The sequence below is a fragment of the Pezoporus occidentalis genome, unplaced genomic scaffold (assembly GCF_034315485.1).
Source record: "Pezoporus occidentalis ecotype Australia unplaced genomic scaffold, CSIRO_AGI_Poc_V1 ctg63, whole genome shotgun sequence".
In the NCBI taxonomy this organism is placed as follows: Eukaryota; Metazoa; Chordata; class Aves; order Psittaciformes; family Psittacidae; genus Pezoporus; species Pezoporus occidentalis.
Window position 1 is genome coordinate 3,140,256 of NW_026915977.1, and position 13,791 is coordinate 3,154,046.

The 13,791-nt window shown below is 48.6% G+C and overlaps 2 protein-coding genes across 2 annotated transcripts in view; one reads left to right on the forward strand and one right to left on the reverse strand.

Annotated features, from left to right (window-relative positions):
- The window catches only part of OPHN1 (oligophrenin 1), a 159,193-nt gene that overhangs the window by 46,961 nt on the left and 98,441 nt on the right, over window positions 1-13,791 (reverse strand). The gene's annotated exons all lie outside the window — the stretch shown is intronic.
- AR (androgen receptor) overlaps window positions 1-13,791 on the forward strand; it is a 52,890-nt gene that overhangs the window by 11,530 nt on the left and 27,569 nt on the right. Inside the window, exon 2 of the mRNA XM_062640039.1 lies at window positions 12,323-12,474. Coding sequence (XP_062496023.1) covers window positions 12,323-12,474 — 152 coding nt within the window. The remainder of the gene's footprint in view (window positions 1-12,322; window positions 12,475-13,791) is intronic.

Consider the following 13,791-nt stretch of genomic DNA (forward strand, 5'->3'; position numbering starts at 1 on the left):
GTGCCTGTATGGGTGGATCACACCTTAAACTCTGCACATCTCCTGATGACTCTCCTGTGCAACCAAAAAGCAGCAAGTGGAGCATGCCATAATAAGTAAAAGTCTAACAGTCCCCAGTGAAGAGCCATGTTTAGGCTAGAGGGGCTGGTTGGTGCCTCCACTGTGCTACCCAGAATGTGAGCTGTGTGATGCCATGGACCATGCTGAGCATCTCAAGATTGCAGGCAGGGTGGCTGCTGCTCCCAAAACAACTCTGAGAGCAAGAAATATGTCTTAAATAAGGCTTAGACAGTGCAGCACCACCAGTGTTGGGAAACCAGTAGTTTCTGTGCAGGGCATCCTTTGCTGCAAGAGCGAGGGAGCGCTGCAAGCAGCCATCCTGCACAGCAGCTGGGGCAAGCAGCCTGGCATGTGTGACTGTGCATGACTTAGTGATGGGTCTGCACCACAGAGAGATGGACTTTGGGACACACTCCCCATGTGCCTGGGCTGGCAGAGCCCTGGTCATGCCATGCAGAATGTGGAGAACTGCTCCAGTGCACCATGCATTGTCCTGGCCACTGGTTGTGCGCTGGGCATGGCCAGAGCTGTAATGATTATCTTTTTTAAAGTCTTCATCCAGGTGACATTGGGATGGTGTCCCGGGATGCTGACCGCCTTATCCGGGGTGTCAGCACCTCACGTGAAGCTCTAGTTGAGTTAAGCTGTAGCCCTGGCCATCTGATGTGCTGGCAATGCCCATAAATGCCAGAAGGGAGGCTGCAGATTTCCAAAATACACTTTAGAGCCTCCGTGGGATATACTCAGTCCCTGGGACAAGGTGAAAACACACTGGACTTAGCTGCTTTCCCTCTCTGTTCCTACTGGTTGGGGAGGGCATTAGAGAGCTGTCTGTTGCCTTCCAAAGGTAATACTTCACTTACTTTTCTGGTGTTTTCTCACCGAAGCCTTCAGCAGCTTGCCTGGTGTTACATGTTTCAGCTGCCCTCGCTTCTTTGCTGGTTAGAAATGGCAGGAGAAATGCTTTGACCTTGGCCTGTGTGCTGAGAACAGAGCCCAGGCACAAATTCTTGTATCAGTAATTTCCTAGAGAAGGCTCCTGCCTCCTCCCTCTCCCCGTCTATCTGGAGCGGGCGGCAGCAGCATCCACATGTTTCTGACGTGCCATTGGGGAGGGTTGGACAGCCTCTCTCGGCAGCTCCTCTTCCCTCTGACAAGAGAGAAGGGGAGAAAAGTAACTTAAGTGCAAATCAGGTTAATGGCTTTCGTCTGGATGGCAATTAGGTGCCTTAACTGGAAAATGAGATACTGTGTGTGAATATTATTTGGATGATCTACATTCTTTCTTGGATCATGTGTGTGTGCGTTTGTGGGCATGTGTCCCTTCTACGTTCGGACACAGCATGTGGGTTTTGTATGCCTGCCCTCTTCTTGTATAAATAACATCTCCATCCCTTGCCCCGGTGCCTGCAGCAGTCTGTCTGCAGACAGCTTCTGTGGAGGATATGTGGAGAAATGGGTGCTTGGCACCGTACCCTCTGTGGGAGGGAGTGCTGGTGTGGGCTCCCCTAGCTGGAGGGGGCTCTGTGAGTCTCCGTGCATGGGCATCATGGGGCTTGGTGTGAAATCAGCATCACTTTTTCTCACTGTTCAGACACAAAGTTGAGAACTAACCCTCCAGGTTCCCTTCCCTTCTCTGGCTGTCTGGAAGCACCAGCTCCGTGCAGCTAGGCAGGTCTAGGTGGGACATGTCCAGCTCAGGTCTGAAGCCTGGAGCTGTGGGTCCTGCAAGGGCCATGTCCCCTCCTTGGCTGACTCCAGGCTTTGTCCCTGTGCGTGCTCGTACGGTTCAGACCATCTGAGGTTGTCCCAGTTAGATTAGCCTTTTCACATGGATTTAGTTTTTTGGCTTTCAGTTATTTGCTTAGTTTTTATGTGCCCCCTGTGGTTGAAAAGTCTTTCCCTGATAATATGATTTTCCACTTGAAAAGAAATTTAGATGTGTTACTTCCCAATCTTCTCCCAAGTACCCAGGAACATCTTTAAATGATTAGGAAAAAAAATGATATCATCACAGGGAATTTTTCCCATTCTTGTTTACAGCAGAGCCCGTGCCAAACACCAGATCCTTGTTTCTTGGCCATTTCAGAGGATGGCTTTGAAGGGGGAGCCAAGCAGGGAAGTGCTGGGGCACCTGCACATGCAGCATCCTCCCCTTGTAGCTGTGCTGAGGGTGGGATGAGACTGGGCTGAGGGTAGCAGCTAACAGGGGCCTTGGGGCAGCAGTTCTCCCTTTGTTCAGCTCACCCTCTGTTTTGCCACCTTGGTGCTTAAACAGTTGAATTATGGCCCCAGTTGGAATAGTTGTCCATATCCTGGCAGGGGTAAGGTGGCAGCCTGAGGTTAGCAGGGCAGTGGGCCAGTCCCTCTGGGTGCTGCTTCTCAGCTGACAAAGGAGGCTCCGTGTGTCCTGTGGGTTCCCCTGGGATCAGGGTGATCTGTTTGCTCCTGGCTGGTGGGGAAGATGGGACTCTGCCTTCCCCACACCCTCTGGCTTCCCAAGACTGGGTTAAGGTGGGCGCTTGGCTGCTTTGGCAGCTTTGTCCCAAGATGACTTATCTTGCTGCTTGCTTAAAAAGAGAATTAAAAGAATGCTCTCAAGGCTAGGAGGCCTAAAATTAGATGTGGCATCTGTGTTTTGGTTTGCAGGCAGGCTTAAAAGAAAACGATTTCAGGCTGCTTTCATTCTTTGCCTGCTCAGAGGAGCGAGGTAGAGGCGAAGCGGAGGGTGCCAGGCTCCTAAGTGATTGCACAAGCACCTCAGCATTCCGAGGGCATTGCAGCCCTGCAGGGCTGGCATGTCTGCAAACTTCAGTGTCTCTCTGTGGTTTCAGGGGTACATCCTATGCACGAGAGTCCCCTGGGAGAAGCTAAGAGGTGCTGCTGCAAGGTTCTGCCCTCGCTCTGTCCCAAGAAATGCTTTCAATTCCCAAAATGACAGGTCTGGCTTGTCTGTGCCTTGTGTCTCTTAAAGGGTGCACCACCATCAAGGCGCTGTTTCCCTGTCCATGCCAGGCTGGGATGCCCTGTGTTTTCTGAGTGTGCTGCTGCCAGCATTGGTACCAGCACAGCTCGCTGCTCATCCTGTCCAGCCTCATGGGTGGATGTTGGCCAGTTGCTGCAAAATGCTGAGGAATTTGCCTCTGTGTTGTTGTGTTGTTGAGATCAGGCCTAAGAGTGCCAAGAAGACCATAGATATGTGAAACCTTCATTATAACTTCTGTGTTTACTCCTTATGAGATGACTCAAAGCATGATCTGCTTTGAGGGCGTGGGCAGATGATATTGCGTAAGTTGTGAAGTCTCCTCTAGAAAACAAGTGGTTTGCCAGCAGAGATGAACAGAAATTTTGGAGATGCAGCTTCTGCCTGCTTCCAGACATAATGAGGAAAAGCATTTTTATGACCCTGCAGCTGTGTCTCTGCAAAGATGCAGTCTTGGTCTAAACATGCCTAAAAATAAACCCAGCTGTGCCAGTAAGTTATGGGACCAGCTGAAGTTCCTACTGAGACCAGCCCAAAACCCCCACTGCAGGCTCTCAGCTACTGGCTGCAGCTGTGTCAGCGGTGGGGCATGGCACAAGAGCTGGCATGGATGGGTGAGCCACTGTGGCGAGTCCTGGCATCCTGCTGCAGTACTGGGTGCTGCAGGACAAAGGGTGGGAGGCAGGAGCCACTCTCTAAGCTGGATGTTTCTGTTTCTTCCTCTCTTCCCCATCCATCCCCAGAGCTGCTGTGCTTTGCTGGGAGGAGGAAGAGGAGGAGGGTGCTGGTTCACCTGCAACGGGGAGGTGCGAGAGACAGCAGCAGTGGTCCTCTGAAAGGCAGCAATGCCGCCGTTTGCTTTGCTGCCTGTGCTGGCAGGTCTCACTCTGATGGTGTGCCTTCCCAGTTGGGTGCCTCCAATCTTAGTGGTATTTTGTGGTCTTCTCATTTTTAAATTCTAGATTTCTTGGTTGTCTGTCATCTGCCTGTTTTCAACTCAAGCTTCATCCAGTAGAGAAATAAAAATGCAGAACTTGATGCTCCAGTTTCTATAGCAGTATTTCCACTGCCAAATAAAGTGGGGAAAATATTAGGTGTTTTAAATATCAGAATCTGGAAATGAATCCTGACATCTTTCAGCAGTCCAGCTAGGAGCCCTGTTCCAGCAGGTAGTGTCCTCCAGGGCACAGCTGAAGGTGAGCTCCTCAGGTCCCTGCCTTGGGGACCGAATGGCTGGCTTACACGAGGTGCTCTGGCTGTGCCCCATCACTGGACGCAGGTCTGTGTGTGTTGGGGGACCATGGGGCCTCTGCAAGCCTCCCCTTGGTCCTGTTCCCTGCCTGTGAAAAGAAAAGTCTCAGAGCAGGTATTGTTCTACAAAGGCTTTGTGAGCAGGGGCTACTTCTCTGATTTATAAATGCAGTGCAGGCATTAAGATCCGTATCCGACAAAAACAAAAGGAACATTAATCAAGGTGTTTGGACGGGATGACCTTTGAAGGGCCCTTCCAACCCAAACCATTCTATGATTGTATGAATCTGAACGTGCGGGGTGTGTGGAGAGAGGAGCTCTGGTCTTCAGCCCCAGTTCTGCTGATCTCTGTGATTGTGCACCCTTGGCAAGCCCTGGGAGAGGACAGGATTCCTCCTGGCAGAACCCCTCCTGCCCAGGGAGTGCTGCATGGGTGCCATCCGGCGTGCAAGGTTCCTCCTGGCAGAACCCCTCCTGCCCAGGGAGTGCTGCATGGGTGCCATCCGAGGTGCAAGGAGCTGTGCTGTTGTCATGGCCAGCCATGGCTTTGGCAGTCTGCAGTGTCCCTTCACAGCTCCAGCACTCATGGGATGCTGAGGGTGGCTCTTGCTGGGGAAATCGAGCTGGCTCAGGCAGGGAGACGTTCTGTTGCCTCTGGACATCTGCACCACAGACTGAGCATTGTGAAGAGCCACCAAGGAACTCGCGTCGTTTTTTCTTGAGTGTTTAATAAATATCATCATGCTTAGTTTTCCAGAGGGAAAGAGAAATGCCTTCTAGAAAAGCAGACTGTTGTTAGTACGCTGTACTACACGCCTGAGATACCCTGCCAAGTACAGCCACAGCCAGGATGCTTCCGGAGTGACTGTAGGCCAGCACTCCCTGACTGGCACAATGGCTGTGTTTCTTGGAGCATGAAATTTATGGATCAAGATCAACTAATTATTTGTGATTTTCTATATAGGCATGTATTCTTTTTGCCAGCAGAGATGGATTTGAGAAGGGAAGATTATGGTGTGGGTTAAACTAACTAAAAGATATTAGTTGGGACAGGCTGTTTCGCTTGGGAAATGAGTCGGGCTCCCTGTGCACCGAGGACATCAAGGTCTTGTCCTTGGAGGCTCCTGATGTCTCTGCAGTCGCCAGGACAATCTGGCGCACAGCAATGACCTCGGGGTGCTCGTCAGGGCTGAAGCCTGCTCGCATTACTCCTGTTTTGCTTCTTGTCCCTTTTATGCTTCATAATTAGGTGAGTTTCCATCTTAAGTAACCTTGCAATACGGTTATGCCATCTCTTTGTAGACACCTCCTCTGCCTGAAGGAAATCAAGTGCTTCATCTTCCCTAAACTGATGTGTCAGCTGGAGATTGGGTTTGGAGGCAGAAGTTTTGGTCTTGGTTCTGTGTACAAAATGCAGGCAGCAGCCTATCACAGGCTACTGGTGTGATGCAGAGGCTGCAGTGTGGCTTTGTATTTGCATACCTGCCTCCTTTCACCTTTTCAGCCTCATTTTCTGCTTCTTAGGGATGACTGGAAGCCGAGAGTTAGTGATGGTCATTAAAACTGGGAGACGCCCCAGTGGTTTGGGTTGTGTCACAGCTTCTACCATCCATCCTGTTAATAGGTGTGCGGTGACTCGGCTGGTTGGGTGGCAGTTTGGGAATAGTCCCGTGGGTGCTGTGGCAAAAGCTGCTCCATAGGCCAAGGGCAGCCAGTTTCCCTGCAGCGCCAGGCTGGAGCCACCTTATTGTGCAGCAGAGGGAAGCAAAACAAGAAGGAGAGGTGGGGCTTCAGATTGTGCCTGGGACCCAAAAATAAACTGTCAGAAAGAGCAAATAGAGTATTTGAAAAGAAAGGGGAAAAAAAGGTAATTTAATTTGGGAGATTTGCGAATGGCTGTGTGCAGCTGTGCGTGTTGAAGTTGGTTGTGCCCCCTAGGGTTGGGAAGCAGCCTTTGAGCTGTTGCCTGCTGCTGCTGTCCCTGGTGCCTGCTGGTGCCTTACCTGCTGCCTTCTCAGCTGGAGCACCGTTGTTGGGAGGACCTTCTCCCTGAGGGCATGATGGTTCTGCCTGCCCTCATTGCCTGGGACATTTAGAGAAGCCACTGTCATCTGCTAATGTTTATTTAAATCTGAGGAAGATCGAGTTCCCATATATGTTTACCGCAGACGTGTCCCTGTGGTTCACACTGTGAGTTGTTCTCTGCTCTCTCAAGAGATGCTATCTTGCCTTTGCCTCTGGCAGTTATACATGAAAACAAGGCATGGCAGGTTTAGAAACATATTCAAGGACTATTTAGGAAAAGGAAATAAATTCAGTGTAGAAGGCTGCATGTTTATAGATTAAACTGCTCAAAGCATTTTAACAGATTGGACACTAAAGTTTCCGTGCAGGCCTTATTATCGGAATCAGTGTGGCTTAGTGGCTGTGGGTTGAAGAGTCAGTTCAGCTCTGGCTGAAGGTGGTGGCAGTGAAACAGGACCGTGCAAGATGATGGGAGATACTTGCCTGAAGCAAACAGTTGAGCTCTTATCTAAGGGTGGGTCTTGCACCTTGCTGTGATTCATAGACAGACCGTGAACCCATGAATCCATCGCTCCAGGCGTGAGCCAGGCAACTTCACTGATGGAAAGCCCGTTATTTTTAATACTTTGTTTGAAAATGGTGTGCACAGACAGTGGCATTTTAAAGGCAACGTTTACAACTGGTAACATCGCAGTATCTCAGAAATGGCAGGTTTTGAAGTGACTGTGCAGGATTCTGCGTTAGCCGAGTTTGTGTGCAAGTGCCTGTTCAGTTCATGGCTCAGCATCTTCTTGAGCATTATGGACAGCCAGATTTTTAGATATGGCGTTGTGAAGGTACATACGCTTTCCCCAGAGGACAAGGTGTGTGACCAACAGTGCTCTACCCTGGATTCCCAGCTGATGGCTGGTTAGGCTGGGATGAGCTGGGGTGCGTGGCAGCCACTTGGGTGGGCAGGCAAATCCTGATCAGGGATGCTCCAGTCTGAGCTGGTCAGGAAGTGAGCTGATGCCACAAGGAGGTTGTACCAGCTGTGAAGGCACAGCCTTGTCAAGAACAGTACTGCAGCATTTCAGTTCGGTCTGGTGCAACTCTTTGCGTAGTTTTAACATGAAAAATGTAGTCAAATTGAAGAGCGAAGGAGGTGCTAATTGTGTTTGTTCTGGTATGCCAGAGTGATGGAAAGCAGCATAAGGAATATGTATTGTATTATATTAACATGGTGAATTGATTAACAAGTTAATCTTATTCAGTCAGGTATGTGTAGACTGCAGAAACTATGCAGATAAAGCTGCACACATACTTTTTCGTGGTCTCTTATAAATTGGAAGTTGTCAGGGGAGGGCAGTTGTGCCTTGGCTGCTCTTGGGTAGGGTGCGCTCTGTATTGTCAAGGTGGAAACTTTCTTTGTGGGTTATAAAAGGTGGTTGGCTTCTCTTTTATCCATGATTGTCCTTGTTTTTCTGGGTGTGTTGTGAAATCTGGACTGTACAGTGAAAGTAATTATTGACCAAAAAACTGCAGAATCATAGTTCCTATTCTTTCAGCAATATTTGCATGTGGCAGGAGCTCCATGGACTCTCCATTTCCTCAGAGAGCCCTTCTGAAAGGACAATAAAATCTCTTTCTATAGCCAGAAGAGAGATACTGAGGTTTTTTTTTTCTCTTCCCTGAAAACCACCATGCTCCACTACGAGCAGAACTGACCTTGGCCTTCAAGCCGCGTGCCAGGGCTGGAATCTCTGCCCTACGTCACCGCTGCAGCAGTTGTGTCTGCCCGTGCCACACTATCTCTTTGCTTTGGGTTTCTGAGGCACCGTGACACTTGCCATGCAGTATGCAAACTACAGTCATGCATTCTGGAGCATTCCATGAGGTGCTCAAGGCTTCGTTTTGGCTGGTCGTGGTGTTCCTGGTGGCTTTGTGGGGTGGGTGCGATCAGCAGGTACTGATAGAGTGAAAAATTGCACTGGGGGGAAAGCTTTTGAGCAGCCCATCTATTGCAAGGTCCTCCCTGACCCTTGCATGGGACCTGCCCATGGGACCCCCATGCAGGTGGGTGTCTGGGCTCTGCCCAGAAAGCTGCCGTTCCACATGCCCCCAAGATCCCTGTAAGCCATGTTTTTTGTCTCATTGCAGTGTTGCTACCAATGTGTTTTGCTAGCACCCTTGAAAGGTCTCCTAGAAACTGGAAAATAGATCATTAAAGGGTACCATTATCACAGCTCACTCTGAGTTGCTCGCGTTCTATGGGTTGTTTTTTTTTCTTACAATTTTCCCTCAAAAAATAAAAAAGAAGGTTAATTGGCAACTTTTTAAAATCAAGGACATCCCCGGGCAAATCCTTCCACTCTCTGGACAACGGCTGCTGGTAGTAAAGGTTCTGGAGAGGGCTGGAAATGGTGAGGATGCTGCATAGCTCAGCCTACAGCTGAGCCGCTCCCCGGCTGCTGAAGCACCAGTCTCCCAGTGCAGTGAGATGCTGGGGCTGCCTGGTGTCAAGCCCGATGGTGGGAGTGTTATAAGTGGAGGAGGCTGTCTCCCAGCCAGGGTTAAACTCTGGGGTCACCAGCTCCCTCTGGTTTCCACATGTAAAGGGACAGCTGGGACAAGTGTGGCCAAGCAGATGTGGGTTTGTGGAAGAGCCTGAGCACCTCTGGGATGCTCAGCCCAGCACCCACTGTAGGTAGAGGCATATAGGTGCACTACACACGCACGAGCATGAAGGTGTGCTTGTACTTGCACAGCTCATCTCATGCAGAAACAGCTGTTCAAAAAGCTGTTTAAAAAGCCACCCAAACCTTAATGGCTAACCTATTTTGCAGCTTTGAATAATTAAGCCTCAAAAATACACCAAGGTCTTCTGGGGGTCCTGCTTCTGTCATCATAACAGCTACTCCTGTGAGAGTCACTTTTTCTCATTTCCTATCTGAAATACATGGTGCAAAGAATAGGGAAAGTACAGCATGGAAGGCCTATGGAAAAAAAAGATAACTTTTTCGCATTTCTGATTGCATAGAGAGGAGAAAAAAGGTAATGGGTCATTAGAGGAAAGATTTGGTTCTGCTGGGATCTAAAAGATTGCTGGAGAAATACCTAAAGGACTGGATAAGTACCTAAAGGGGCCAAGAAGAAATCTGGAGAGGGACTTTTTACAAGGGCATGTAGGGACAGGACAGGGGGAAATGGCTTTAAACTGACAGAGGGGAAATTTAGGTTAGGTATTAGGAAGTTCTTCAGTATAAGGGTGCTGAGGCGCTGGCACAGGGTGCCCAGAGAAGCTGTGGCTGCCCCATCTCTGGCAGTGTTGAAGGCCAGGTTGGATGGGGCTAGTGCAAGGTGTCCCTGCCTGTCACACAGGGTTGGAACTGGATGAGCTTTAAGATCTCTTCCAATCCAAACCATTCTGTGATTCAAAGCTTTTATATCTGCTGCTGTTTATTTCATAATAGTGTTTGCTCTATGGTAGCACCTTGAGCTGAGTGCCAAGGCTGTGCTGCACTGGGTGCTCGTGCAGCCATGGTGCAGGGGGAAGCAGGGTGCCCTGGGCACTGCAGAGCAGTGGGATTGCGCCGGGAGGAAATGGAGGGTGAGACATGGAGATGTTAGTTGCATCAGGACTTAGTTATGGTAGGCAGGCTGCAGCCAACTGTATCTGCTCCATTTAATCAGTAATTCAAGAGAAGCCTTGGAAAATTGAGATTTGTCAAGGAAAGATAGTTGAGAAGCATCTACAGATGAGTCACTGATTCTGATTGATACAGCTAAAAAGATGAGAAATCGCCCAAAATGTTTCTTACCTTAAGAACAGAGGATAAAATTGCTGTTCCAGCTATTAACCTACAATTTAGGTAGGTAGGTAGGATCTACATAGGTCTCTTGTGAAGAACAAAGGTAGCAGAATTCCTGAAGGACACAATTGACAGCAAGATTGGAGGAGAGTGGTGAGCCTGGGTCTTTATCTCACCAATAATCGTCCCATTTTGCACTTTACTCTCATGGTGTGAGGGGCTTAGAAATACTTCAGCAAAGAGTTCTGACCTGCGTGAGGGGCAAACTGCACCAGTACTCTGGTAACAGCACTGGTCCTTGGTTGAGATTAAGCATCCCAGCTAGTTGTTCATGTAACAACAGCAGCAGTCCCTTAAGTCTTGTCTGCACTGGGAAGTATTTTTCAGCCTGTGGCATGATTTAAACCAGTTGAATAGTAGTTCCTCATCTGTTCTTGAGGAAACACGTTTTCTCATTTAAAACCTCTCTCTCCTCAGTTAAGTTTATGTCTCTTAGGAGGAGGAAGAAAAGGGTATAGATAGTCTGGGCTAAAGAAGCTACTCTTATTACTGTAATTAATGTATCTGAGAAAAAGATGATAACAAGGCAGCTGCCCTTACACTGGTGTATCATTGTCCTTGCCACAGTTCTCCTTAAGAATGATTGTTCTTAAAGCTATTTCACTCTAATTTGTTTTAAATCCCGATATCCTCAGGACTGCTGCATATGTGAGTGCGCGTTGCAGGATCTCCCTGTGGTTGGGTAGTAGTGAAACGAGATGGGGGAGAGGTAGGAGAGGGATAGGAGAGGCAGGGGACCAGTGCCCACTGCAATCTCAGCCTGGCAAGTGCAGGGCGGTGGTGCTGTGCATTGTAACTCACTGCAGAGGTGGAAACCCCGGTAGAAAAGCTGGTGGTTAGCACAGAGAAAACACATATCTTTCCTAATTAAACCTCGACCCTGCTGCTGCTCTTTCGGTGTGTGAGATCTCCCCTTGCCTTTGTCATTCCCTCATGGACAAAGCTGCCTGCAGGGTGTAGAGAGGCACTGGCCATGGACAGAAGGGCTTCACATCAGGACAGTGTTCCCTTGCCCTGGAGTCTGTGATGGTGCTTGATCCCTTGCAAGACTTCATGGTGTGGGTTCTGGCTGCCATCTCTGCCGGGGCTGTTTTCTGTTTCGGTGGACTTTGGGTTTATTCATACTGTTGGCCCAAATGAGGCTTGGGCTTTTCTGACTATAAAGATTTTTCTTCTGAGAAGTCCCGGCATTAACACATTCACTTTTAATTTGATTAGTAAGAGCTCACCTGCAAGCAGTCAAACAATACCAGAAACAAAAAGCAGGTCTAATTTTGACCAAGTTGCGGTGACCTACTGACTGTTAGAAGCTAATTGCCTCATCTAGTGTTTTGAGACAAAGGGAGCTTTAGCAAATAACTTAAAATGCTGTTGCTCCCCAGACTGCCTGGGTGTGTGTTGACTTGTGATCCTAAACACCTCTCCTGCTGCTGTGCTTTCCAGAAAAGCAGCTTCTCCATGGATCTGATCAAACAAGTGGGTGGCAATGCGCATCAGGATGGAGGCAATGGGACAAGTACCAGCCAAGGGGGAAGAGTTTAGGCATGCGGATGGGGGCAAGCATGAGGAATACATGTTTGGAGAGGAGTGATGGCAACAGGTAGATCTGAAAAAGGAAGAGGAAATAGGTAGAAAAGGAGCAAGACAAAGAAGAAAAGAAGAGCTTAAGGGGGTTTGACAGCTTGGGAACATCTGTTTAAATTAAGAATCAAATGGATAAAGTAACCTCTAGTGAAGTGGTAACATTGACCTTAATGAAATGGGTTCATGTAGCTTAATGAGTATTGAGAGACCTTTTTTGATGTACTGGCGTCACTGTTGGAGCCCAAATTACATGAACACTGCAACAGCCAGTCCCAATTGTCTGCTCTTTCTAGGCTGTGCTGTCACTGTGTCTGTACTTTGTCACATATTCTACCTAGGGGCAGTGTCAGGAGGGGCACCCCAGAGTGGTCTTCTGCATGGTCAAAGTGAGGTTTGGCTTAGCTGTTGATTGTCCCCTTTCTGATCGGTGCTTGGCTTGTCCCATCACCGAAACATTGGGTTTTACCATGATCATTCTCACAAGCACCATCCACTGTGCTTACCTGTGGCTTGTCCTGATCCCATTTGCTGACCCTTTCCTTTGTTCTCTTTCTATTTTATGCTGCAGGTTGGAGACTGGCCATGAACATGTCTTGCCCATTGACTATTACTTTCCACCTCAAAAGACTTGCCTGATCTGTGGAGATGAAGCATCTGGGTGCCATTATGGAGCCCTCACTTGTGGTAGCTGCAAAGTCTTCTTCAAACGGGCGGCTGAAGGTAATGCATACAGAGGGAGAAGGGAAAATCACTTCCACCTCCAGGTGTTGTCTTTCTCTACCACAGTAGCCGGAGAGTCAAATGCTGCTAATAATGAGTTCTTGTTATCAGCAGCCAAGTTATTAACATCTAGATGCTGGAGGCATTTGCAGCATTGCGATATGTTCTCCTCTGGTTGAAAGAAGTTCAGCAGCCTTGCCTTGGACAGCCTGTGAGGTCAAAAGGACTGAGGCAAGAGTGGTGGGAACAAAGTGCAGAGGCTTTCTAAGGTCCCTTAAGCTAGTAAAGGAGAAAATTCAAGGATAAATTTCTTTGTCCCGTGTTTGTCTTTCCCATTACGGCTGCCTTCAAAAAGTGTGCAAACCAGTTTGCCAAAACACAGTCCTTTTCAATGGCCGATTATCTTCATGACCCAGTAAGACCCTGGAGCAGTCAGTTCCTGCTTCTCCTCTTCACACTCAAGTGTGCACTAAGTTCCCATCAGCCCTCCTACGATCTGAGATGCACAACTCCAAATTTAGGGATGCTTTTCCTCTTCTGTATCCCTTTTAGAGAGTCAGTTCTCTTGATACTCACAAAACAGCAGAACCATCTGTCCATTAAGAACAGAGCTTTGTCCTTGGCATCCATGGTGCTTCACCCTGTCTCTTAAGAAAGCAGCTTTTCCATGTCCAGCTCTGTAGTGCCAGGCTCTCCAGAGATATGTGTGAACCCACATGTTCCCTCTCAACAGCAAGCTCTTTGCACCGTCTTTCCTTGGTAATTAGCATCTAGAAGTATCTGGCCCAACTATTTCCTTGTGCTGTGGGTCAGCAGTACCTGGTTTCTAACTGCAGTTAACAGTTATGATTCCCTGGCAACAGAGAGAGAGTCTCTGTTGTGGGAGCCTACCTGTCCAGTAATGTAATGTGCCATCTGACTTGTTTCCTAATGAACCAATACAAATCATCATTCTTCCTTGGTGCTAACATAAATTGTTCAGTGCACCACATGCACACACCATTGACAGTTGTTGTTAGAGGTGATGGCATCCCTGGGAGAGGAGGTAGTGCAGTTCCTGGCTGGTGGCCAGCAATGGGGGTGGAAGGCTTCTCTCTCTGGTTCATCTCACTGTGATGTTCCCCTCCTGTGCTTAACGTCATCCTTGTGTCGAGTGGAGTTCCCACACTGATGGGTGCTCACCTGGTAGTGTCTGAACACTGCTTCTCAGTTAATTCTAGCATTATCCTGTGCGTTTTCAGAGTCTCTTTTCCCTCCTTCATCACACATGCCAGAAGTGAACTTGTCAGCACTGGTTCAGGGAAGAATCAGGGCTGT